The 27,821-nt window shown below is 22.1% G+C and overlaps 1 protein-coding gene across 1 annotated transcript; it reads right to left on the bottom strand.

Moving 5' to 3' along the window:
• Positions 1-25,328, bottom strand: Scgalpha (sarcoglycan alpha). Its single transcript, XM_011498604.1, has 10 exons — positions 24,871-25,328; positions 20,777-20,934; positions 19,933-20,072; positions 19,525-19,700; positions 18,184-18,285; positions 7,529-7,694; positions 7,065-7,324; positions 2,542-2,724; positions 1,987-2,055; positions 1-184 (listed from the first exon to the last, which is right to left on the bottom strand). The coding sequence occupies exons 2-10, from the start codon at positions 20,904-20,906 to the stop codon at positions 154-156; spliced, it is 1,257 nt and encodes a 418-aa protein (XP_011496906.1). The 5' UTR covers positions 20,907-20,934; positions 24,871-25,328; the 3' UTR covers positions 1-153.
• Between the last annotated feature and the right edge of the window lie 2,493 nt (positions 25,329-27,821).

The raw sequence follows: 27,821 nt of genomic DNA on the forward strand, positions 1-27,821 counted from the left end.
TTCTCTGATATAAAAGATTTATTACAAAAATTTAAAAGCATAATAGATCTGCATGCATGAAATTCAATGGTGATATATTATCTCGATTTAAAGTCAGCATGAATTACATCTGTTTCTTTAACAAAACCATGTTTCAATCGGCTTCTCGTGTAGTCAAAAATCAGCTCGAATACCAGTGCCACCACTAAAAACAATATTTTCACATTATTTATAAGTGTAATAATATATTTCATAAATATACATATATTTATATATATTATAAAATATTATTATTATCAATCTATATATATTCATTTTTAATGTTTTTGTATTGTATTTATATTATTTTTCTAAATTCGATTCTAAATTAAATAAAACACAATGTTCTTTTAACTTGAAAGTAAATATAAATAAATAAAGTTAAACAGATATTAACTATTTCTTTAAGTTAATATCATTTTAATGAATAAAATTAAATTATTAAATATTGTATTATGTTATTTTTATAATCTTAAGATTTCAATACATGATTATACTTTCATTTTATTCATAAAATTTTTTCATAAAATATTTTCAGTAGCCTTGATTGCTTCGTATTTGTTTATAATTATTTGGAATACTATATTTATATTATTCTGTATTGAGGACTTGAAAACAACATATATTTATATCGCTAAAATATATTAAGTTAAATTATTATAATGATTTTTTCTGTAACTACTTGTAAAAATGTCATTCTAAATCTATTAACTGAATATTGATTTTATTAATTGTTTATATAAAAAATAAATATTTAATTTTTTGATTAAATAATGTATAAACATTTGAAATAAAATCTCAGCTTACATTATAATTCTCTAAGAATTGATGACATAGTTGGATAAAATTTTTTACCAATTTTATTCTAACGTATTGAAATTTAATATAATAAATTATTTATTTAAAAAAATTATTCAGTAAAAAGGTTTTATTTTTATTTGAATTAATTTTTTACTAAATAAATCATCTCAATTTTCAAAAAATTATTTTAGAATTTGTTTTAAATACTCACTTGCTACATCGCCTATTATATTCATTATAGATTTGTAATTATAATATTATAAATTTTGAACACATTAAAGACTAAATAATTTTGAAATTAATTGCATTGAAAATTATTGAATAAAATTGAAAAATTAATTAATTTGAAATAATATTATAATTATTAAATAAGAACTTTGTCGATATTGCTTAGAGAAAAAATGTTTTCATGTATTATACAATATACAACGGCAGCTACAATTTAGAATTTAAAATATAACATTTCTAGATTTTAAATTATACCTTAAATTAATGATGAATAATTATCATACCGCTTTTATTACAAAAATATCATGAACGAAAATTATGTTTTATAAAAGTTTTCAATAATAAATTTCAATAATACGAAAACAAAAGAGAACAAACTTTTAATTTAATTACTATTAATTTATATGCTGCAAATTATTTATGTATTATAATTGTTTGTAAAAGCCATAAAAATTTAAACTGCTATAATTTCTTATAAAATTGTAAATTATAATAGAACTTATAAAAAATTATTTTGTGCATATTTAATAATAAGAATTAAACTAAATTAATCAATAAAGTTTAAAAATGTATAATAATTTACCTAAAATTCAATAGTTGTTAGTTCAAATATTAGTTTGCTTTAAAACAATATAATATAAAATTGTAAAATATATAAAATTATAAAATCATTTTAAATATTTAAATAGATTAAAAACATTTTTTTTATATCATATATTTCAAATTCTGTTTTACACTTCCTTTTCTTCTGCAATCAAGTTATCAAACAACCAAAATTTTTTTCATTGTATACTACAATGACAATAGATATTTTTACAACATTAAAATTTTAATTATTATCTTTCATTTTTTTATCGGCAATTCTCAGAAAGTTATCTTGAATTTTTCATTTCTTATCTCAATCATTTTTTGAGTTTTCTATTCATTCTAGATACTTACAAGTTATTTGGGGTTATGTACGGTGGTGGATTAGGACGAACGTATATATTGATATTATCTTTTGTAGTTCTGAAATATATTCATTACTCTATTAATTATCATATATATAATATAACCAATTGTTTGATGATATAACGTTGGATAACAATGGAATAAATTTAATTATTATCAAAGATTTTTATCAACTATATAATAACAAATATTAAGCTATTTTCATTAAAATATTTTAATTTTTAAATAATATTTACTTTATGTTTATTAATTGTTATTTGAAAAAACAGCAAATGATTAAAAATGTTATTATTTATCATTATTTATGTTATTTGATTTTTAAATTAAGCTTAGAGAATAGTTTATGCAAGTTAAAATTATTGGAATCAATATTGTCTTATATACTATATACTTTACAATAATAATAAATCCGAATCTTCATTAATTTTAAATTATCTTATATTATTTATTAGTTTTTCTTTGTATGATAATATATTATAGCATTTAATGTATAACTGTTTCTACTAATTAAATAAATTTTGTAAATAGTAATTTTTGTAGTACCTGGGACTACGATTAATTGATTGCGAATCACTCAGTGTTGGACTACAACAAGATTGAGGACCTGAGAGTGACCGAAATGTACCTCTGTTAGTTGATGTAGTTGCATATTGTATCATTTGAACTCCATTTGTTCCATTATTTTCTTTAAGTAATGCAGAGCTTCTTTTATTATTCCCAGTGATTCTGGAAGAATGTATTTGTAAAATTTATAAATTTTATAATATTATTACTTCTTAATTACATTACCTAGATTCTTTTAGTACGTAGATACAATCGTATTCATTTATTAAACTTTAATCTTCTGATAAATTTTTTCGGTTTTTTTCTTTAGATTAATGATATTGAGTATGATAAAAAATTTAATTAAGTGAATACATTTTAGTGGATTTTGAAAATATAACACAATATTAAAAAAAATATTAAATCAACGTTCCTTATTTATTTATAAAATTAAAATGATTACACTTGAATTGTTTGTTAATAATTATAAAATAATTCAATATATACGATTTATACTAAGTTTTAGATGCTTGTAATAATGCTTATTATGATGATTATTTTGAAGACTCGTAAACTGAAAACAAAATTTCATATTACCTGAATTAATATTAATAAACATAGTATAAATAAAAGTTATCAGCTTTCTAAAACCTTAAATACATTTTAATATAATTTATAATAAAATATAATTTCAATTTAGATTAGTCGAAAAGGTATTTTTCGTAAATTAAATAATTAAAAAATCTATGTATTTTATGAAATATTTTAAAAATATAATAAACAAAAATTTGTATTATTATAAAATAGAATTATAAAGTAGATTTAGATATATTTTTCTATATATTATTTCAATATCTTAATGCGACAGAAATATATTAAATTTTAATAATCGATTAAACTTATCGATTAAATTTAAAAATGTAACTATGCATAGAAGTATATAATTTCTTTTAAATACAAAAAAAATATCTTTCGAATCACGAATAATTAACTGAAATGATAGAATTAAGAATATAAAATAATAAGAAATGTATAATGACACATTCTAGAAATGATAAAACTTCTTAAAATACTGTATGGGTACTCACATACACTTTAAATTCGTTGGCATATATGTCATATTAAACACAAATTACAATATACGTTTTTTAGTTATATATTAACATATAACAACTGAATATATAATAATTAAAATCATATATATATTATTATAAAAAAATACATAATATTAAAACATTATTGACATAATATTTAGTTAATTTACCATAATTATATTTTAATTGTTATCTTAATATAGTATATCTCATATTTTATTAGAGCATAATATTAATATATTAAATTAATATATTAATTAATTTCTTCAATTAGTATGTAGTAAATGAATCCTTAATTGAATAAATTTATATTACAATTTTAATTATTTAGATATTGTGGTTTTTAAGATTTTTATATGTTATATGTTAATTTTAAATATTAGAAAATTATAGAAAATATTAAATATTATAATAAAAAATATATAAAATATAAAAATAAAAAAAAATATATAAAAATATAAAAAATATTATTTGAAATAAATTTATTTTGTAATATTTATTATTTTGTAATTTATTTTGAATAATTTATAAATGAAAATTACAAAAAGATTTGAGGAAGTCATTAAACGAGCTTTATAAGTATTATTGTCGAAAATATTGGTAATATATATAATTGCCGTATCGGAAATCCACAGTGACTAAAATATGAGCAACTGAGTTTTAGAAATCAAACATTGAAATAACTCATTTATCGATTTTATAATTTTATATGTAATTAAATATTTAAAAAAATATCTTCATTGATATCGCTTATAATGATTAATTATATGCTTATACAATATACTTTTTATAGCACAACCTTTTCATTTTAATATTATTATTGATAAATAAATGGTGCACAATGAAGTTTGTCATAATTGAATTTGAAGCTGTGACAATTGATGTAACGTCATAGTTATACGTCATAAGAATGTCCTTCTCAGAAGAATACTTATAAAAATAATGCTGATTCAAATGTGTTTATTAAAAATTAAAGCAAATGTTCGTAGACACAGGCCATGCTTAAAAATGGCATATACTGTATATTTTTTAATGTTTAAAATTAATCATGTGTATCAGACAAAAATTTCTTTTTAATCAATTTGTATTTGCTATTATTTTTATCCAAACATTTGGATATTTTATCCAAATAAGGTTCGAAAAAAGCATGAAAGTTATGTATTGAACAGAATTTAGTAGAAATCTAATGTAGTAACAATAAAGTACTTCATTCGGATAATATTTTTATTATTATATAATCTAAGTTTTATTAATTTTATAAATTTTATATACAGTATTTTTTATTATGTAAATATTTTAATGTATTATTATTTATAATAATTAATTTTCATAATTTTCTTATTCAAATTACTATTGGTGATATTTGTAATCTGCTGTAATATTTGGTTTGACAAAAATTAGGATTGATATTTTAGGTTGAATCCATAAAAAAAGAAGGAATAGGAATATCAATGGATTAGCAAGTTATATTTATCTACAATTTATCTAAAAGATGCTAATTATTATTATTTATATATATTATCGACATATATTCAAAGAAATAAATTTATAATTAAAGAAGAAAAAGACGGCTTTAAAAAAGGTGCCGTCGTAAAATAAAAACGTCATAAAAATCTGTACCTACATAGATACGTGTACATATGCATGTATCTATAAAATATACCGAATTAATATACACTTATTGTAAATTATCAAGGATGTAAATGTTATATTATTAGCATTAATGTAACATAAAAAACTGACAATATTTACTTTATCCATGAACGCCAACGTATTATTTAGATTACGACATTCTATCTATTTGCAACATACATCCGCACCATTCAAACACTTTTATTTTTAACAAATATTTTCATTTATTTTAGATTTTCTCTAATTATTTATATTATACATATATTAAATTAATAATTTTTCAAGTTATATATGAATAAACAAATATTATTCATAAAACTGAGTTTAAATAAATTTTATCAATTTAAGATCATGTAATATGAATATGTTTATTCGGATTAAAATATCATGTATTATGTATTGATTCATTATTATTTTTTAGAACTGGATAGATATTTTTCGCAGTAGTTATATTTACTTAAATTTTTATTCGTATTACTTAATACATTGACATATCTGTATTTGTATTTATATTTAAAAATTAAATATTTAGAAATAGAATTTTCAAATTAACCTATTAATAGTTTTCTACACAATACTTTTAATGGTAAATAATTATGAAAATTGCTATTTACAATTAACACTTTATAATTTTTTTATTTCGTTGTATTTTTTATTTAAGCCTATAAATAGATGTATAAATTTATTTATTATACATATATTCATATTTATCAAAATACTTTCTAATGTATTATTTACCTACTCCACCTTAAAAATATTTAACTTTATTTTATATTAATAATAAATTATTCTTGTTCTCAATTAGTTTCCAAATTAGTCATTCAATATATTTGAATGTTTGAATATTTTATTATTGTTCCACAATTTCTATTTTTGTTTTGTTTTTTTGTCTCTTTCTAAGTATATACGCGTGTGTCCAAAACTTAGCGGTATAGAGTTCGAGATGAAAATTTTTTCATTTGTAAGTCTGACTTTTGTCGATGAACAAGTTGTGAGTTGATTAGCGTAATGCATTTAGAGGTTTATTTCAACACGTACATAGCGAGGCGACTTGATAGTTTGATGTGTCGAGTTTTTAAAGAATATAACGAAAACTTTAAAACAATTAAATATTAATATTTGTTCACATATAAACCAATGGTGAAAGAGTTAAATAATATTTAGTTGTTAACATTGACAAATAAAGAAATGGTTATAATTAAGTAAATTAATATCTTAAAATTATAAAATAAATATAAAACACTCTTGGGATAAAAAATTAAAATAGATTTATTGGTATTAATCTATATTTATCTTAAATAATCTTATTTTCATAATTGCACAGATATGAAATGTTTGTTGTGATTTTTTAAATTTGATTAAAAAAATTACTTTACTAGTTACAGTAGTTAAAAAGTAATACTATTATAAATGTAAACGTTAAGCATTTAAACGAGAATAGATATCTCTTTGTGAAATTATTTATTACATTTTCATTTGCTTATTTATGTAATATTGTAACTGAGTTTCATTTAAATAGTTTTAAAAATTTAAACAATTTTTATTGACGTCGAACAATTCACATTGAATGAAAAGAAAATGATTGAAATTAATCCAAGAGTCTCAACTGCTAATCAGTTAGCTATAATTTTGATCTATGCTATAATTTGACCTGATAAAAAATTAATCAAAATCAAATAATACTACGAAAAGTAAACAGTTGTATATAAGCATGGAATAACTCTCCGATAAATAAGAAAAATGGGTTAAGATATGACATACCGATCTTAGTAAGCTTTTTAAGAATTAAATACTCACAGTTGGTCGTGATGGAGGCAAAGAGTAGCGCTGAGAAGGCCGACCAGCAACATAAGAAGAAGGGCCGGCACGAAAACACTTGTGAAAATTTCACGGCGATAGCTCCGTATCGGCATCCGGGACTTGTAAGGACGGGTCCAACGCCACTCGGAATGCTCGAATTCACTGCTTAAAGTTGAGGACGCGGGTGGCAAACCGATTATGCTCGCGTTCATGTCCCGACGTCCACTCTCTTCCTCTAATCCATAGCTTACCTCGATCTACAACATCGATGACATCGACTTACTTCTCGTTAATGTAGAAGGAATTACAACTAGATGTTCGATTATCATATTACGGACAACTTGCGCTTCACTTGTTTATGAATCGGTTGAACTTATTACGTTTTTTTTTTCTATATAAAATTAATCAATAATATATTTAAGTTCATCGCGTACCTATAAGTAAAAATTAATTATACGTACCAATCTAAAATAACACCAGTCAAATTCAAAGCCAAAAAAGAATCGGTCAAAAGATACTTTCTTAAAATCACAAGTAGTGAACTTTTTCATTGTCGGTTCTAATTCCTTTTCAAGATTTTGTAAATCAATTGAAAATGGTATAGAACTACCCAACCTTAAAACTGTCCTGCAATAACATTAAAATAGTAATAAAGTTATATATTTTATATTTATTTGACAATTTAGTGTATATACATTTATTACTTTATAATTGACGTTCATTGTGATAAATATAATTTAATATTTTAATAGAGTAATTCTATTATAATGTTAATCAAATAATACTAAAAATAGTATATTTTAAATTACTATTATATTTGTGGTAATAAAATTTGTCGCCTGTATTGTTATATACAAAAATTTCAAAGTTGGTTTTTTGGTATTTTAATTTTATATTTTAATATAGTAGATTTTTGCTTTTCTTTGCTTTCATAAATAATTTACATTAGCATATAAGCCTAATATTATCAATTATTACCAGTTAATAAGTATTATCAAATAATAATTAGAATTTAGATTTAAATAACTTCAAGATATTTAAATTATTATATTTTACATAAAGTTTAAAAATGATAGATACATGTAATATATATTAAACTATTCAATATCATTAAATATGTGTAACTAAACAATATAATAAATACACTATTACTTTAATTATAATTATTGTTCCTAATAAATAATTTGTTATTATTAATTTAATGAAAATAATTATAATTTTTTAATAAATTTAAAACACTTTTTTGAAAAAATTTACAATTTAAAAAATTTTATTTTTTGTAAATATTAACACATAAAACGTGAATTGGCATTACTTATTTTATGTAAGTTCCGTAACAGTAACATTGGTACGGCATTAATACAACATTAAATTCGTATTTTTATCAGAAATAAATCGATGCAATGAATTTGTATTACTTAGATTATTGCTTAATTAATAAGTATTTAAATATATTTAAATATATTTAAATATATAAATTTATCATGATGGAAATTTTTTTGTTATAAGATCATTGAATAATGACACAAGTATATGATTATGGAAATAATAATTATGGAATCAAAATGTCTTCTTATCTCCTATAGAGATAATACATTTCATTATTATAATAAATAAGAAGAATTTTTATATATGAGAAAACTATATATTATCAATGTGTAAATCATATTTTATTTATAAATTTAAGAAGACAAATTTTTTTCTTTTATAATTGAAATAGAAACAATATATATAAATGTAAGCATATTAAAATGAAAAACGTATTTTTATTTAGTAAATTTATTTTCATTCAGTGCATGCATGATAATGTTAAAATAAAAACTAGAAAAATTTAAGTTGATATAAACAGATGTAAATATAAGTATTCCATCTGGTAAAAAACAACTATCGAAGAAAATGATAAAGTGATCTAGAATATCGAAAGAGATAGAATAACAAGTCAATCCCTGATAGTCATTTGCATCAATACTATACATGAACGATTAAATCAATATCTTTTGTCTACATATTAACCCAAGCTATGTTTCCGAATTTGATTATAGTTATTTTGGCATATATTTAATAGTTCATTCAGAGCTTGTGTGTATATTATTGTCTTTTCGATTTATAACATTAATTAACAAATAAATTATAAAAATATTTTTATAATTATTATATTTATTATTTTACTGCACTTTAAAATAACAATACGTTAAGTTAATATATATATTTAGAAACAGTATGAAAAAATATTATTTCTTATTCTTCTGTTAAATGTATATTTCTTTATTTATAATCTAGGTTTTCTTATAAATATTATCAAATAACCTTCATGTAGAATTGTATTTAATAATAATACTAAAATATTAATATCTCGAATATTGCTTATTCACGGAAAATAGATATTTTTAATATAATATTTATATGTGCAATTAATATAATTATGCTAATATTTCTAACTATTAATTTCTAAAAATAAATATTACTAAATATTTTAATTAATTTACCAAATCAAATTAGAAAATGACTAATTATAAAAATATTATTCCAATTCTAAGGAAATACATTAACTATAGCTATAGCAATTACATTAACTATAGATTGTATTAATTATATTTATAAAAAAAAAATTCATCGTAAAATTTTTATAATTAATGTTCATTATAATTATAAAATGTATTTTTTTTTAATTAGAAAAATTAAAAATCATTAAGTTGGAAATATTTATAAAGATTTATTGTTCTACAAAATCATTTAATCATTTCTTGATTATATATATATATATGTATATGCATATGTGTAAAAAAATTTTGATACATTTTAGGTCTACTTAAAAATTAAAAGCAAAATTGTATAATATATATAACATATTGCAACCAATGATATTGGATTTTGCACCATTGGAAATTGCTACAAATGATATTGATGTTATATATATATATATATATATATATATATATATTATATGTTGATATATTAATATTATATTGATATTATATATACTATAATGTTAAACAAAAATTATTCAAAATGAATGTTCAAAGAAAAAGAATAAATAAAATATCTCAAGTGTCTGTCATAAATGCTTAATAAAATAACATTTATTTATTCCCTTTTTTAGAATATAAAGAGCTTCATTGATTTGCGTGTGAACGAAACATTTATACATATGTATGTAACTATTTATACAAGTACATCCCGCTATTTTTGCATCGTCATACACATCAATGGCGTTTGACGTAAGAGCATTCATGTAGTCATTCGCGTCGAAGCATGAAAATTAGTTAAAGTACAAAAAGAGAAAGAAGAACGAAGTGAGCAAAGAATAGAAAAGAAAAGACAATGATAAGATAGAATAGATAGGTAATTACGGACAGTGGAGAGTTAGATTGAGTTAATACCAGTGAGCAAGCCAGGAAAAACAATGAAAAACTTATTTGTGAAATATAGAAAATATTTCTTTATATCATGATGCATAAAATTTATTAAAATTTGTTAAAATCATTAATTACTTCAACTAAAAGAAATAAATTATTAAAATTAATCCGCCTGATAATTATATACTAATGTTAAGATTATTTTATAACCTATGATACTTTTGTGAATAAAATTAATTTTCAACGAGATAATATATTTTTTCTAATATTATATTAATAAATCAATATATAATGACGAGAACAAGTTTTAAAAATATATAGATAAAAAAAACTGAAAGAAAAAAAAACAATGAAATAAGATGAAGTATGAAGTCAGATATAAACGAGGATCATAGAAAAATAAACTAGCAATTTGTACTGCAAATGTCATTCTTTGATCATTTCAAATGCTCTACTTTTGTTTATTTATAAATCCCATTTATTTTTAAAATTTTTTTTAAGAATGTACAAAAGAGTAAGAGATTATTTATTGTATTTTGTAATAAATAAAATTATCTAGTTTATAAATTAGCTGGTCAAGTTTATATGATCAAATTACTTAATTATATTAAAGTGGGTTTAATTTTAAAATTAAGTGGCATGAATAATAATATCACCCATTTATTATCAGTGTTATAATTATTAGTTTTAATGAATGCATATAAAAAAATTTTTTTAGTTTCATTAGCACCAAATCAATAATAAAATTAATAATTACCAAATCAAATAAAATTATACAATGAAATATTGGCTTGACGATATTTTCATATAATTTAATCAATTAAAATACAATTATAAACTTTATATGACACTGAATAATTTATAAAATACAAGATATTAATTTATTTTCTATATTGCGCGCGAATCCTGTAATACTTGAGCATATATTTTACGTACAATAAATCCATATTATATTATAGTACCATTCTCGTATGCTTTAGAAATAATAAATCATTAAATGTAAACGTCATACAAGCAATACAAAATAAATAATAATGATGAAGGCGCTAATGTTGATTATTCGGAATTAAAATGAAATAATTAACCAAATCGATAGGTAAAACTGAAGGTGAGGAAAAATGAATCAAATAAACAGTGTTCTCAAAAATTAAAAAGATACAGATCATGGTTGAAATATAGTAAATAAATATTTAAAAGAAAAAAGAGAAATTGTAAGACAGCGGTGGGGGAAGGGATGTTAACGCGCGACGAGTTGCAAAAAAAGAAGAGGAAGTGGAAGAGGACGCGAGGGAGTGAAAGGGGGGATGGTAAAGTAAAGAAGAGGGAGATACGACGTGCTACAATATACACTCGCGCGAGTAAACTTAGCCGGTGCGCATAGCTGCGAGAACGCGGCGCATGGATTCAGTTGGCATTTAGCCGTCGGTGCGGCGTGTGTTCGAATTCGGGAGCCGCGCCCGCGCGCGGTCCGGCTGTTTCGCGTCGTCACCTCGTCATTGTGTTATTGTGTTGCTTTATCGGTGCGGCCTTGTCAGAGAGTTTTGAAAGAGGTGCACACCTACGACGAGTCGAGAAAGAAGTCGCGAGCGGACAAGTTGTGCATTTTTTAACAAATTTTCCATTAAAATTTCGTAAAGGAAACGCAGCTAGCTATTCGTTCCTCTCTCTCCTTCCGTTCTCCGGCCGATCGGCTGGCATTTCATAAGCACAGTGGATGTGTGCACGGAATCAGAAAAAGGGAGAGAGGGGGCGGGAGAGCGGGAGGCGAAAAGAGCGAGAGAAAGAGAACGAGAGGGAGAGAGAAGGAACGAGAAAGAGAGGAGACAGAGAGAGAGAGAAGGAACGAGAAAGAGAGGGGAGAGAGAGAGAGAGAGAGAACTGGATGGACGGGAAACGTAGTCTTCACAGAGTGGGTAAACTTTACGTGACTCGCTTCTTCAATAATTTCATATACATGCTCTAAAGTTTTGAGCGTCAAGAGGTCCACAACTTTCATTTCCGCCTTCTTCTGTCATACAGTATGCAACGAACGATTTGTTTTCATTTTTCTGTTTTTTCTTTACATATTACGAAAGAGAAGCGGCACTTGTTGCCCACTATCGAGTGCACGTGCGTGCGCATGTGTCGCAGCGTTTTAATCTTCCAAGTCTAAGTTTCAGCCGAGACTACTTTAGTTCGATGTTAACTCAAATTCACATATATGTACTATCCTTTTTTCATTTTTTGTAGAATAGTTAAGTTTTATCTCTAAGAATATTCCCTTAAATTATGTCCATATATTCATTGCAATAACATAACTTTAAGAAAAATAAAAATATTATAAACATACTAAAAAATGTCGAAAATTATTCGATATTTACAATTAAATTTATCATTATTAACAAAAATATATCGATGAGAATAAAATATTTTACAATAAAGTAAAATACTAAAATTACAAAAGGCCAAATGTTATTGAATCTATTAATAAAACTAGAAATTATTAATAAAATATTAATCAGTCAAGCAGTAATTTTTATTGCAAAGTACAGACTGATTTACAAGTTTAACCCTCAAATTTGTTTATTTATAGTACATGTTTCAGAATAATCTCGTAGATGCTTTTAAATAATAAAAATGTGTCAAGAATACATCAAACGATTACAGAAAAGCGATAAGAAATTTATTTCTCTTTAAACAAACTGTCAATCCTATTATTTGCACTATGAAATAGTCCGTTGATTTTTTTTTATTTACTAATTTTTTTTATGTAGCCATTTGGGGTTAATTACTAAAATAATTTAAAAAGAAAATTTAATTACGAACTGATACACGTATTTAATGCCATTAAACACTGCAGTTAAACATTTATGTTAATGTAAACATAAATTACCCATATATATATATATATATATATATAGGTATAGTTTCATTATAAACTCAAATATATATATATATATATATATATATATATATATATATATATATATATATATATATACATTTTATTTTAAATAAAAGTATAAATTTTTTTTTAATATTTAAAAATATTATATGTAGTTCCTGAAGTAGAAATGACTAGGAATGGTAGGACAAATCCATAGACATAATATTAAAAGTAATTCTCATGACCGCATTAAACTGTTAAAAAATGCAACATAATTTAATTCTATTATGTTAAAATAATTATGTTATAAAAATAATTATGTTATAGAAGTTCAATTACTTAAAATATTTAAAACAAAAATAATTTGTATCTATACTTTTTGTTAAATAAATAACATTTTCCTTTTTTACTTTATTCCAATTGACAAATTTCTTGCAATTAAAACAAAAATTAATTATCATGTTTAAATTATGTAATATACAGTACAGCTATTGCATTTTAACAAGTTTTACTGTATTAAATTAATAGTTACATGAAAAATGTAATTTTATTTAACGAATACTTTTATCAAAATATATTATTAAATAATTAATTTACTATTAAATAAATAACCATCACTTATACAATATTGTAGGTATAAAGTAAAATAAATTATAAATTATAAACGATTTTTTTATATAATCAATATAAATCAGTTAGAAAAGAATTTTACTCAATTTTTATTTAAGTACATTTTATATGATCAATTTATATAAATCAATATTTAAGTACATTCTCAAATTAAAAAAAAGTTTCTTTTATGTAGAAGCTCTAAAATATAAATCAATTTATTAAAAATATAATACAGGCTAGTTAGACACTTCGATTATTATTATCTTATCATTATTATTGTTTAAAAGAAAAACAATATTTTTACATTTTAAATTACTCCGATATTAAATTTCTAATTAAATAATAAATAGATTAATAAGTGAATAAGGACTAATTCGTCAATAAGTAGTATCCAAAAAAAATTATTAAATAAAATCTATTTAATTATATAAATGAAAAATACACAAAAATGCAATAAATGACAATTAAACTATAATAAGTATTATATAAATATTGATTTTTTGTAAAATAAAAAGTTCTATCCTCATAAGTTTATGAATTATTTAAAAATACTAATGTAAGAAAAAAAATTTTATAAAAACAACATCCATATAATACTATAATTTACATTATTGGGTTTAAACAAGAGTTAAAATGTGACATATGAATAATTGATATATCCGGTTCACTAGAATTAAACAAAATTAATATTAAATATGAATACAATTATTTCTGTACGTACAGTATATTTTTACATATACATTGTTTTTCTAAAATAAAATATATTATGAATGACTAAACTCTTTATATAATGGATCAATAATATTTTATTTATATTTTGTAGATAGATGAACAAAATTTAATTGTATATTGATCAAAATTATATAGAGATTAAAGTAAAAATATAAAAATAACGAAAATTTGTCAATATTTTAAATGTCTATAATAATATAATAATTGAATTCATAGACCTATCTGAATTTAGTACTGTTTTTGAACATACATTACTTATTAAATCAACATCCAGTAATAATTCAGTAACTATCACTAATAACACTAACAACGAGTTTAATAAATATTGACAAGAATGTTTGAACGCATAACTTTAAATTCAGTCACGACTAGTTAATCATCGGTCATTCACTAGTGAACTTATACCACGTACGAACGTACGAACGATTATTGATTATTAGAAAATTAAATGAAATTGTTGTATTATAATTTGCTTGAATTTATAAATTTACACTCACAATATGGGCTAATTAAGTACTGATATATATTTTATAATGTCAATAAAATGCACCTAAACTAGTAAATTATGCTTGGTATCATTTATACCGAAATTGAACATCATTTATAAGATAAATAGTGATATATAAGATCATTATTTATTTTAAATTTTAAATAAACGCTACCTTTATTTTATTCTACTCAAAAATATTAAAAAAAATGTTTTTAATTATATTATTACATTTCAAATGAAATTTCCAATAAAACATGTGAAAGAAATATTTACTAATGGTATTAATTAACTAATGGTATCAAACTATTTCATTATATAAATGTAAAGTATTATTTATGAAACTTTGTCAAGAAATTATAATAAGAAATGCAACAGCTATACGTATTTAACCAAAATTAAAAAGAATGTAGTAAATAATTTTGAAATATGGATTAAAATAAACAATTGAGTAAAATCTATATTATTATAATTTTATTCATAAAAACCAAATTTAAAATCTTTTAAAATTTATGCAGTACTTAAACATAAATTTTTAAAAATATTTGTTATTTACATTATTAAATTTAAAAATTTTTTTAATTTATGTTCCAATAAATGAAATAACTACTGATTAAGTGAAAAAACTCATGTAATTAAGTTTTTATTCATTGAAATTCTTTAATCCAAAAAAATTTACTTTTTTATAACTAATATAATTTATAACTACCAAAACATCATAAGTAAATCTAAAACATTCACCTATTTTTCTTAAACACAATATACAATATCTTATTTAAAATTTAAGATGAATTAGTTGTACTTTTCAAAAAAGTACTAAAAATCTATTAACACTATAAATAAAAATTCAATATTTATACAAATTATAAAATTACTTAATATAATTTTACTTTTGCTGTAGCAACAAGTATGTATTTAAAGAAAAATATAAAATTATGATTTTCTTTATTAAACATATTGACTAATAAAAATAAGGATAATATGTATATTTTTAGAATTAATTTTTAAAAAAAGTATCTATAAGTTATTAAAAAAGATAAACTTATAATGAAAAATTCATAAGAAACGAAAAAATACTTTGTTTCTTAATTTCTACTTCTAGTTTTTTTCTATCTGTCTGTTTGCCTCTCTCTCTCTCTCTCTCTCTCTCTCTCTTTCTCTCACACCCTCTCTCCCTCTCTGTCTCTCTTTAATTTCGTCCCTTACTCTTTGTATTTCTTGTTTTCCTTCGACAAATTTTCATTTATTTTTCTGTATTTAAATATTATTTATATAGATAAAAAATAATTGAAGTTAAAAATATAAAAATAATTTTCACAATCGTATACATATATCTTTATATATCTTTCAAGTAAAATACAACGTACTGGTAAAGTCTATTTACAATTTACAGTCCTAAAATAGCTTTAAATTAAAAGAATATGAATTATAATGAAAGAGATAAAAATTAACAGATACAAAGCTTTTAAATAATACATTAATTTAAAGAAATATTCTTCTATTTTATAAAAATGAATTTTTTTACAATATCTTACTAGTATTACATCATATTGTTATATAAATAAGCTTCAGTGGAATAAGTACATTTAATAATTTTGCACACATAATAAAAGATGCATAAATATAAGAAGAAAATACAGTTAACTCTGATAAAGAACTGATTTATAAGAATTACATAATAATATACTTTATTGTTTAAGCACTTGATAAGTAAAATTTATAATGAACGACATTTACAACAACTTAGCATATAAACTATTAACGAAATTAAAAATATTGTAAAATAATTATTAAAAAATTTAAATGTATATTTGAATAAATTATTTTATTTTTTGTTCATTTGCAAACCTAAATATTTAGTATCCTGGATATGTAGTATACTTTAAAAGAAGCGACTAGAGCAATTGATAAAATTTCATAATAATCATTTAAATAAATCAAATAAAAGTGTATTTCAATAGCGTAATTTTTAAATTCATGTAACATTAAAGTTCTTACAATTAGCAATGCAACTTGCGTAAAAAACTTATAGCAACAAAGTTTCGCGGCGATACTTAGGAATTACTATCTCTAGAAAGATCATCGTACCAATGATCCTCAAGGTAGCGCTATGATTTCAGCTTTGGGCCATTATCGGACGGCAAGTCTTGAAATCAGCGTTCGATAAGAATCCCGGAGGCGTCTGAGCGAACGAGTGGATTAATTTGATTCGTAAAGCGGTCACAAACACGCCGCCCTATTGTTTTTCATTGCATGAACAATCGCCTACATTAGCATCAAATTGATAACGGAGGAATAATCGGACTGCCAATGATGTGTTTGAGTACTGATTTTACTTTATCTTTTAGTTTTGATATAAATATTATGTAGAAGGGTCCATTGATCCTTACAAAGCTAGGCTATGTTATGAATATTTTCCATTTTTTTATAAACATCAAATAATCGTTACTATGAAGCCTTCTACTAAAATTTCCTATTCTATGTGTTTAAAATTATATTATTTCTATGACATACGTTTATATTTTTTATACGCTCCCGTCATAAAAAAAATTATTTTTATTCATCAATGAAAGTTAAACATACATTTTCTTCAAATAATTCATATTTAAATAGTTAAATAGATATAACAAAATTGTTTTTGAAATTTATCACTGTTTTATAGCTAAGTTAGCGTTATATATTGTAATATAAGTAAAATGTCTTAAAATAAGTTCACATTAATTTTTTTATAAATAAAAAATAAAAGATAAAGACAAAGTTTTTATTATAGCTTGTCAGTTAATAAAGCGGTTAATGAATTCATACAAAATTATGTATAATATAGAATATATCTTGTAAACTGTTTTATATCTCTTAATGATATTGAAATAACTACTATTTTAATTAATAAATCAATTTGTAACTAAATTAATTGAGTAATAACTAACAATTTATAAAAATAGTATGATAAACCATTTATGATTTTTATATAATAATATTTAATATAATAATAATAATTTCAATACATTTTAGTAATCATAATTATAATCAATATATTATAAATAGATTTAATTGAGTGCTTACCCTACATCTCCACCAGGTTTCAAGGGATAACGTGCACCCAATTCTATTGCTGGTGCCAAAAAAGTCAGCTGTAGATCTGTAGCATTTTTCCAGACATTTTTTCTAAAAATCGTAATTAAAATTTTTTCAAATAAAAAGAGAAAAAACACTATTAAATGAATCTATTCAAGACAAATACAAAGTATCAATAATATAATAAAAGAGAAATTAATATTCTATATATATGTATATAACGAAACAATACTAATATATACTATTAAATACTAATCAATAATATTCCAGTTAATTATTTTTTAGATATTATTAATAATTTTTAAAAATAAGGTCTGAGTTTTTTATTACTTCAATGTTTAAATTACATATGCATAAATTACACAGTATATATTTTAAAAATCTAAACCATATATAATATATATATACATTTATTTATTTATTAACAAAATTTTTATTAACAAAAGTATTTATTAACAAATGTATTTGTTTATTATTTATTTATTAAAGAAAGTATAAAATAAGCCGTTTAAGTTTAATTTGTAAATTTATATATTTTAATATGATATTTAAAAATGTACTCCTAATATTTTTTATATTATAATAAATAAATAATATTAAAATAATAAAGTAATAGACAGTAATTCTAATAATTTTTTTTATTACTCTCGATGGAATTTTTAAGAAATAATAACTTATTGATTTGTACATTAAAATTTTAAACTTATTTTAATATATTTTTGGTACACACGTTACAAAATTAACGACTTTACAATTATTTGTCAGTATAATGAATTATCTGGATTTCTTTTAGTTACCTATTTATAACATTACAGTTTGTAATAAAAAAAAATGAAAAATTACTTCTATATGTAATTATGTCATATATATATATATAGGTGTGTGTGTGTGTGTGTGTGTGTGTGTGTGTGTGTGTGTACATATAAAGTAATATGTATTTACAGTTAATGTAATCATTTTTATAAGGATTGTACAATTTGTATTTTCATCAACAATAATAAAAGCTGTTCAAATATATAGATTGAAGACGACTATACTATAATTGTAACAAAAATTAACAAATATTCCTTACTATTTGAAAAATAGTATGTAATACTTTTTGTATTTATTTTCACTATTAACAGAAAATAACATATATTTCTACTAATTTAAAAGTTTATAATACATTCTATAACACTAAAACTATTCCTTTATATTATGAATTAATTTTTTTAATTAATTTTATTTTCTTGGAAGAGTATACAATATTTGTATCTACTTTTATAAGATATTATTTATAATATTTGTTTTAAATAATATTTATAGATATAATAATATGAAGATAATTACCTTAATACCTCAAAAAGCGTATCAGTTCTATTATGATCAAACATATCTTCTACATTCCAATTATTAACTTTCAATTGGATTTGGAACTTTGAGATACTGTCATTATCTGACACTGTGACTTCTAGTATTTTTTCTCTAGTTTCATAGGTTTTATTATTTAGAGCAGTAATTTGTAACTAAAATTAAGAATTATAATTTCATAGATGTATCGACAACAATTATATATAATTATAAATTACTATTTTCAATTAGACTTTGAATTTAAATTTTTAGATAGTTTGTAGAATGAAGTTTTGTAGTATATTTTGTAGTATATAAAATTAAATTAGAACTATACTTATTTTATCAGAATACAATAAAGCATATAGAATTTTAAGTTTAAAACATTAAAATGGGTTAAATATGTACTTTAAAGTTTTTCTGATCTTTTGGTGCAACTCCATACAAATATCCACGATACGTCCTTTTACTATAAGTATAATGAATCCACGACGGTAGATCCGGTGAGTCGAGTAAATTTGCTTCATATCGGTATTCATTTCTTCCATCTATAAACGTATATTAATTTAAAGTTAATGTTAAAAGTTTATATCTATTATTGTTAACATATTGTCTACTCTTATAAACTATAAAATTATTATTCTACATTAATCTTTTGTACATTAATAACAGAACTTAAATAAATAATTATACAAAATAAATGTAATTTAAGATGCCTTTAAATTAATTTAAATATATCAATATAAATTTATTAATTATAAGCTATTAGCATAAAAAATAACAAATATCTTTGACGAAGATTCATTTACTTTTTCTATATTAAAAATATGCATAAAATTGATTTTATATTTATATAATCTATATTAAAAATCAATACAAGTAATATTTTATTTACATAACGAAGTTATAAATTCATAAATAATCTCAATTAAAATTAGAAGTTTTATTATCAAAGAAAAAATTAAATATTGTAAAAAATTATCAATATTCAAGTTTTTCATTTCTGTATTCAGAATGGTTAATACCATCGGCCGTAATAACATTATCATAAACACACGTCATATAACATTTAAATATTTACTCAAATGAATACAAATTTGAAAATTATGTAGACAACGTTAATTTTAGTAGAATTTTATTTTTTCCAATTATCAAACCGGTTTATTTTCATATATTTAAAAAAAAATATTTCATTAAAAAAAAAACTTAAATTACAATTTCTAAAATAGAAGATCAAATATTTAATTCTTACTATCGGAAGTCCAATTGAAATATTGCGGTACAATCGGTATAGCAAACACTTGTAACGAGTAAATGTTTATATCAGTTGCAGCTGTTAAAGCTATAAAGCTTAATAATGATAAATTTGCTATTATATACATTTTTGTATAAGTAATTCCTTTTCTGAATCTGAAATTTATTTTCTAATATTAAATACATTTTATTCTTATTAGTTAGATTTATACTTATAATTAGAATTGAGTTTTTTATACGTAGAATATGTAAGACGCGCATAATTTTATAAAAGTAACCTGCAAATACTGTTTTATAAAATTGAAAAATTAAAAAAAGCTATTTAATAGAATAATTCATGGTATATTATACATATTTATATATTAAGAATCAACAGAGAAGGATTTAGAAAAGTTTATAAACGTGTTACTGTTTAAAAATTATTTAAAAATTATACTTTTCTTGTAATGAACTACAATTTTTTAACGAGCATGTTTAAAAAATATTTATTGTCTATAGACAACAAAAGTATAATAAAATTTTCTTTAAATGGATTATATATTAATAAATGAAAAATTTTTAATATTTCAAATTTAAGTTTAGATAAAAATAACATTCTCATTATTAATTATAATAAGGTAGTTTATATTATCGGTATTTTCATTATCATCGTCGTCTTTGTCATCGTCGTCGTCGTCTTCGTCCTCGTCCTCGTCGTCGTTGTCATTATCATTATCGTCATCATCATCATCATCATGATCATCCAATGTCGTTATTGTTATTAATACCATTTGAATAAATCAGTACTAGATTTTTTAACAGTTAAATCTTAGGGAACCGTGTGCAGAATAGAACAAGAAAAAAAATTGGTAGAGTGCATACTTTTCGATGAATCATTACAAAGAATGGTCATCTGACAGCTTTATCTTGCGAATGCAATTGTGAAGCAAATAATTTCGGACTATTGTAAAAGCCCCTTTAAAAACAGACGTCTCGTTGTCAAGAAGAATAATAAAAAGCAAGGCGAAGAAAAGTGAGCGGGGAAACGAGGGCGAAATCACTGGAGTGCGTGCACATGTTATGGATCGTTAAATTACGCTACTCTGCGTGTTGCACCTCCGTACGGAAAGGAGAGAATTTTCGCCGTGTAAGCTTACAGAGGAGACGACCGCGAATGCTGGACTAAACGTGAGCGTCATTGACGCAATTCGTTATGCACTCTCTAGCGAAAATGATATGGCGACAAGCTGGTGGCGAGTTCATGTATGTTGAAAGAGCCTTGTGGCTACCAATGCCAGAGTACAGTCTTAATGACTCGCGTCTTTGCTCTCTTATTTCCAGTCCTCCTGCAGACACCATTCATATATCACTGAGTAAATCAATATGGAAATTTGTACAAATTTATATGCACTACGTTCTTTATGCTATTAACGTTAAAAATATTATTCTAAGAAAAAATTTTCATTTAAGTCAATTGAGAAGCATTACACAATTCGAGAAGAATTATATTCAGATTACCGTTTTTGGCACGGGTATTGTTTTCAGTCTGAGCATTACCGGTAATAAAATATTTATTAAATCTTTAAAAAATATCTTTAACATCCATTTTTACAATTTTTCCCATTTTTAGAACACATTTTAGAACCATTTTATGAAGTTCATATGAATATATTGTTTAAGTTACAACGGCATGTTTACTACCCATATTAACAAATACTTTCCGATATAATATTCCGATTATTTAAAAAAAATAATATAACATGTGTCAAGAAGCTTGTTTTAAAATATTCATTCTTTCATTCAATCTAAAGAGTATTCACATTCAATTCAATGGTTCTTAATTTAATAGTAAATGAATTCAATGATCTTAAAGTAATTATGGATTTTCGGTATATTTGTTTATTTATTAAGAATATGATAAGTTTGAAATTAAAAATTACTTACTCGAATAATTTGATAATGATCAAAATATAAAAAATTAATTTTCTTATCTATGAAAAATATTTTTACAAAATATGAAATAAAGGCGTAAGTTAATCTGCAATAGCAAATATTATTATTTATTTGTATCTGAAGTGAATGTAGAAAGAATTTAATGAAAATTTCATCCATGTACATAGTACGTTTAAGCATTTGAATTTATATTACAATACCTTAATTTAATTATTTAATTATAAAGATTGAATTTAATTTTGTATAACTTAAAAATACATATCCATTGATAAATTTTAATTATGTACTTATCTTCCTGAGTATAAATTAATTTTTAAAACACTAGTAACTTTGTTACTGCTTATAGATTGTAATAAAATAATTATTAATTTCTTCAAAATATTTAAACAATAATTCAAATAAGTATAAACGGAATATTTTATTTAATTTATTTACAGTTGTATTGTGAGAAAGATTTCACTAAAAACGATTGTGAAATACTTGGAAACAGTATGTAATAAATTAAATTAATTGAATAATCCATTTAAAACAGATGTAATACAACGTATGCTCACTAAATATTGAATGAAAAATGTATATAAATTTATTTAATTTACAAAATAATTAATAAATATATAAATGAAATAATCATTTATAATAATTTATCAATAATTATAAACATTAATTTGAGATGAAATTAAACAAAAATAGTAAGAGTAGATAGATTTATATACTTTATTATTTATTATATACTTATTTAAAAAACATTTTAAAAGTTAGGATGTAATGTTAATAAAAAATTTCTTCAATATTGGAACTTGGAAAGTTATAAAATAAATATATATTTAATAATCATCAGTAATGTATTAATATAAATAAGTGAAAAATATAAATCATAATGAAAAAAATATATTCAATATATATATTTAATATTATTAGTTGGGTTAGGTTTAGATTTTGATCTAAACAGATATTATTATTATGAATATGATCACTATATGAATATATTTAATCATCACTTAATCAACATTCTATATTTTATTAAATATTTATAAAACAACTATGATAATAGTATTTGAAGTTAAATATTTAAAAGAATGTTGATAATGAAAGCATCGATGTACCTTTTAAATTTACATAGAAATATTTATTTTTTAGAAATATACATAGTAACATAATTACAAAGCAATTAATTTATACATTCATTTTTCTGAAAATAAATAATGAAGATATTATTAGAAATTAGAAATTTTATCTAATGTATAATATTTCATAGCTTTAGTATGTTACAGTAAAATATAAAAAATTTAATATTGTAGTTATACCATTAATTAAATATGATGTATACAATGATATTAAAATTAACTAAGATAGCTTTCAATTTATTTTTTCTATAGATACAAATTATAAATATTAAATAATTTAAGAGCAGAATAAAAAGAAGAAAATTTCATACATCAATGTACAATTTCTAGTATTTTTACATTGTATTAGCAAGTATATATAGAGAAATACCATTTGTAATTGGTAATAAAGTTAATTATATGCCAATCATAATATATTTTAATTAATTATAAATTAAAAATCATAACCATAAATAAAGCTCATTAAGCCTAATTAAGCATAGTATCTATTTTCACAATACTTATTTTTTACTTTTTAAGTACTATAAGGAAACGTATAATAAAATAAAATATTAGCAGGTAACTAGAAATAAAAATTGAAATAAAGAAAAGTAAAATATTAGCCAGACATTAAAATATAAGTAGCTTCCGAACTAGTTTAAATAATATTTACAATTGTAATTTTATTATACTTCACGCAATAATAAAAAATAAAATAAAAAATATTAATTCTGTATTACACAGGTTAATTTTATAATAGAATGTGATAATTGACATACTAAAATAAGGCCGATGTATTTATTAAAATACAAAATAATCGAATTAATAAAAGCGAGCCGCACATTATAATCAAAATGAAACGTTAATTTAATTAGCACAAGGAATGAAAGGGCTCTTCTTTTTTAGAAATAGAAAGCTTGATATCTCGAACTTGCATGCGACAATGTGAAATCCAACCGATAACGTCATTTACGTCACCGTGCACGAGTATTTACGAAAAAAACTGAGCAATCCTCTGAGAATCTCTTGCTCATCTCAATAAAATAAAAAAACATACCTCGTTAAGTTGTTAAGCTGCTAAGTAGCCGTAAGGCGACCTTATCAAGGGCGAGATTTTAACCCAGAAAAATACCTGATATTTTAACGCAATCCAGAAGGAAACGATTGCAGCAGACCGTCGGGCATTTTCGTCCTTCAGTGGCGGGTGCGCAGTCGCACGCGTCTGCGCCGAAGCATTTATAGGGTCGCGTCAACCAAAAAGCAGTCCCCTGACGGTCGGATGTCGGTGTTTGGCTCAGGGTGATGCTTGTCGTCGACAGTCCAGGCGGAGTTCTCGGGTCGGGTGCACATGCCTGCGGGCGTCGCACGCTCACCAACAGCCACCACTGTTATGGCGAGACTGGCTGTTTCGGGAAAATGTGCGACCCCAAGGATCATTATCCTGCGCTTATCGCAAGTCTTCGAGTGACATACAATACGATTGGCCGACTAGATGAAGAGCGAAGTGGTCGTCTCGTTTTTTTTTGGCTGGGTAAATTTCTTCATTGCATTTGTTCGTCAATTCATCTTTCTTCCTCAAATAGTTTAATGAAGATGGGAAACAGAAATATGTGGAAGCATTAATACTTATAACATATTGTCACGAATAATTGTTTGTGAACTGTATCTCTTAAAATATGAATTGTAATAAATAGTTAAGTAATTTCATTTATTTATTCAGCAGTAATTTCAAAATCTACTATTAATATTCCAAATGACTTTAAGTGTTTCGCATTTATATCAAGGAATTTTGACAACATTAATAAATATTAATACAAGTAATTTAATAATAATACATAAAATTAAGTGAATAAAAATTTAATTATTAAAATTCTTTAATGAGATTACAAATCGTTAATGTGAATTACAAATAAAAATTTCGTTAATTTTAGTTAAAATTTGTCCTCCATCTTAAAGCGCAATGTATAAATAAAAATTATGTTTAATAGGTTAATCAATAAACAAAATACATCTGAAGATTACTCAATAGGTAAGATGACCTAAAAGTTGATATACTCTAAAACTATTAGAAATAATACTTAATATTATAACATTAAAGTTTTAACTTAAAATTAAGAGGCCATTTTAACTTAATGTGGCATTATAAAAAAAAAATATATGTACAATTGTTTTTCACATATGTCAAAATGTAAATTATATAATTAAAATATTTTACAAAAAATTATCTGTTTTCGGTTAAAAGAAAGAAAAGAAAAATCATACCTCTGCAGTAATAATAGCTCTTATAATACATTTCGATATAACTTTGCTGTACAAAAATGTGCGACTAAAATTTTATTACGATACGCAGAAATAAATATAAAATTACATACACATGTACTGTACTATAATCTTAATACATTGATCAAAGTTACAAAGTATGCTTATTTAATCTTATATTATATATTTTCTGGGTATTTGAGCTGACTTAAATAAACTTAAGATGATTATGTCTAATTATATTTATATATAAACATATAACATTTGATATTTAATTTATATTTGTTTAAAATCAATTAAGTTATATAAAACATAATAATAATAATGATAGTTCATAGAAAATAATAATCAAATTTTATAATGATTATTAACTACGCAATGAAATCCAAATACTTATATAATATAATACATTTAAATAATAATTACATTTATTTATAAATATTGAAATTTATTATTTATTATATTTCAAATATTGATATGCTAAATTGGAACATTTCAACTTTCTATTCATTCGCTTAAAATATTATTCAGAACGCTTTAAATATTATTATGGGTTTAAAAACTAATTTATATTATTTGATTTTGTGAATGAAATAGATGTAAATGTAAGGATTAGTAAATATATATTAATTATTTCCCATTTATAACAGTATATATTCCTGCTACTAAGTACTGTCGATATTTTTAATTTATATTTTCATAAATAAATTAATCAGTGATTTATTAGGTCAAGAATAACGCATTTGAATATTATCATAGTTAAATATTATTAATACAAACGATAACAGCAATTATGTAGAAAATAATATAACTTTATTTGCGTATAAATTTTAAATGTTTAGAAACGTAGTATGTGAAATATTTTATTATAAATATGCCTTTGTAATTAAGAAAATATAATAATATATTTTCATACATTTATATATTCATATATATATATATATATATATATATATATATATATATATATATTAAATTATGTATAAATAAATAAAATTTCGTAATTAAGAATTTTGTAAAAAAAATTATATTCATTACATTACTAATATAATTAATAATGAAGAATTATACACAATACCTATTGCATAAAAATTTATTAAATACTTAAACATATTATTTAAATTAAATCAATGCTTGCAATATATTTTGTAGAACCTATTTTTAGTAATTATTTTTTTTAAGAAATAATAAGAAATTATTATATATGAACACGAAGTATAGTAAAATAATCTTTGCTTAAAAAAATTGATTTTAGTTTAATAATTTATTATGAAAATAATATTACTGGTGAAAATACTCTGAAACATTAAAAAGTAGGTGATTTTTAAATTATCCTGTTTTCTTTTATTTAAAAAGCAGTGCGCATTTTTCTATTATAAATTGAATATATTCTTACAATTCAATTATCTAATATAAATAGTTTTTTTTTTAATATGATATAAAAATACGCTACTAAAAACCATTTGTTACAAATATTTATTAAAGATATAATGAACCGGACATTTGTTATATATTAATATTTAAATTCATCCTAGATTTTTAATTTATAAAAAATAACATAATTCTGTTTTTCTGTTATTTGTTTTTTTCCAGTTTCTGGATTACTATACCGAGTCTCCTTTGTTAAAATATGCAGAATTTTCAAACGCACTAATATCGATTAACACATCTTGATATTTAACTAAGAAAATTATATTCAGTTGTTATTTAATTGTTTAAATATATACTAATAAATTATTCGTTCTATGG

The sequence above is a fragment of the Ceratosolen solmsi genome, unplaced genomic scaffold, assembly GCF_000503995.2.
Source record: "Ceratosolen solmsi marchali unplaced genomic scaffold, CerSol_1.0 scaffold30, whole genome shotgun sequence".
NCBI classification, from domain to species: domain Eukaryota; kingdom Metazoa; phylum Arthropoda; class Insecta; order Hymenoptera; family Agaonidae; genus Ceratosolen; species Ceratosolen solmsi.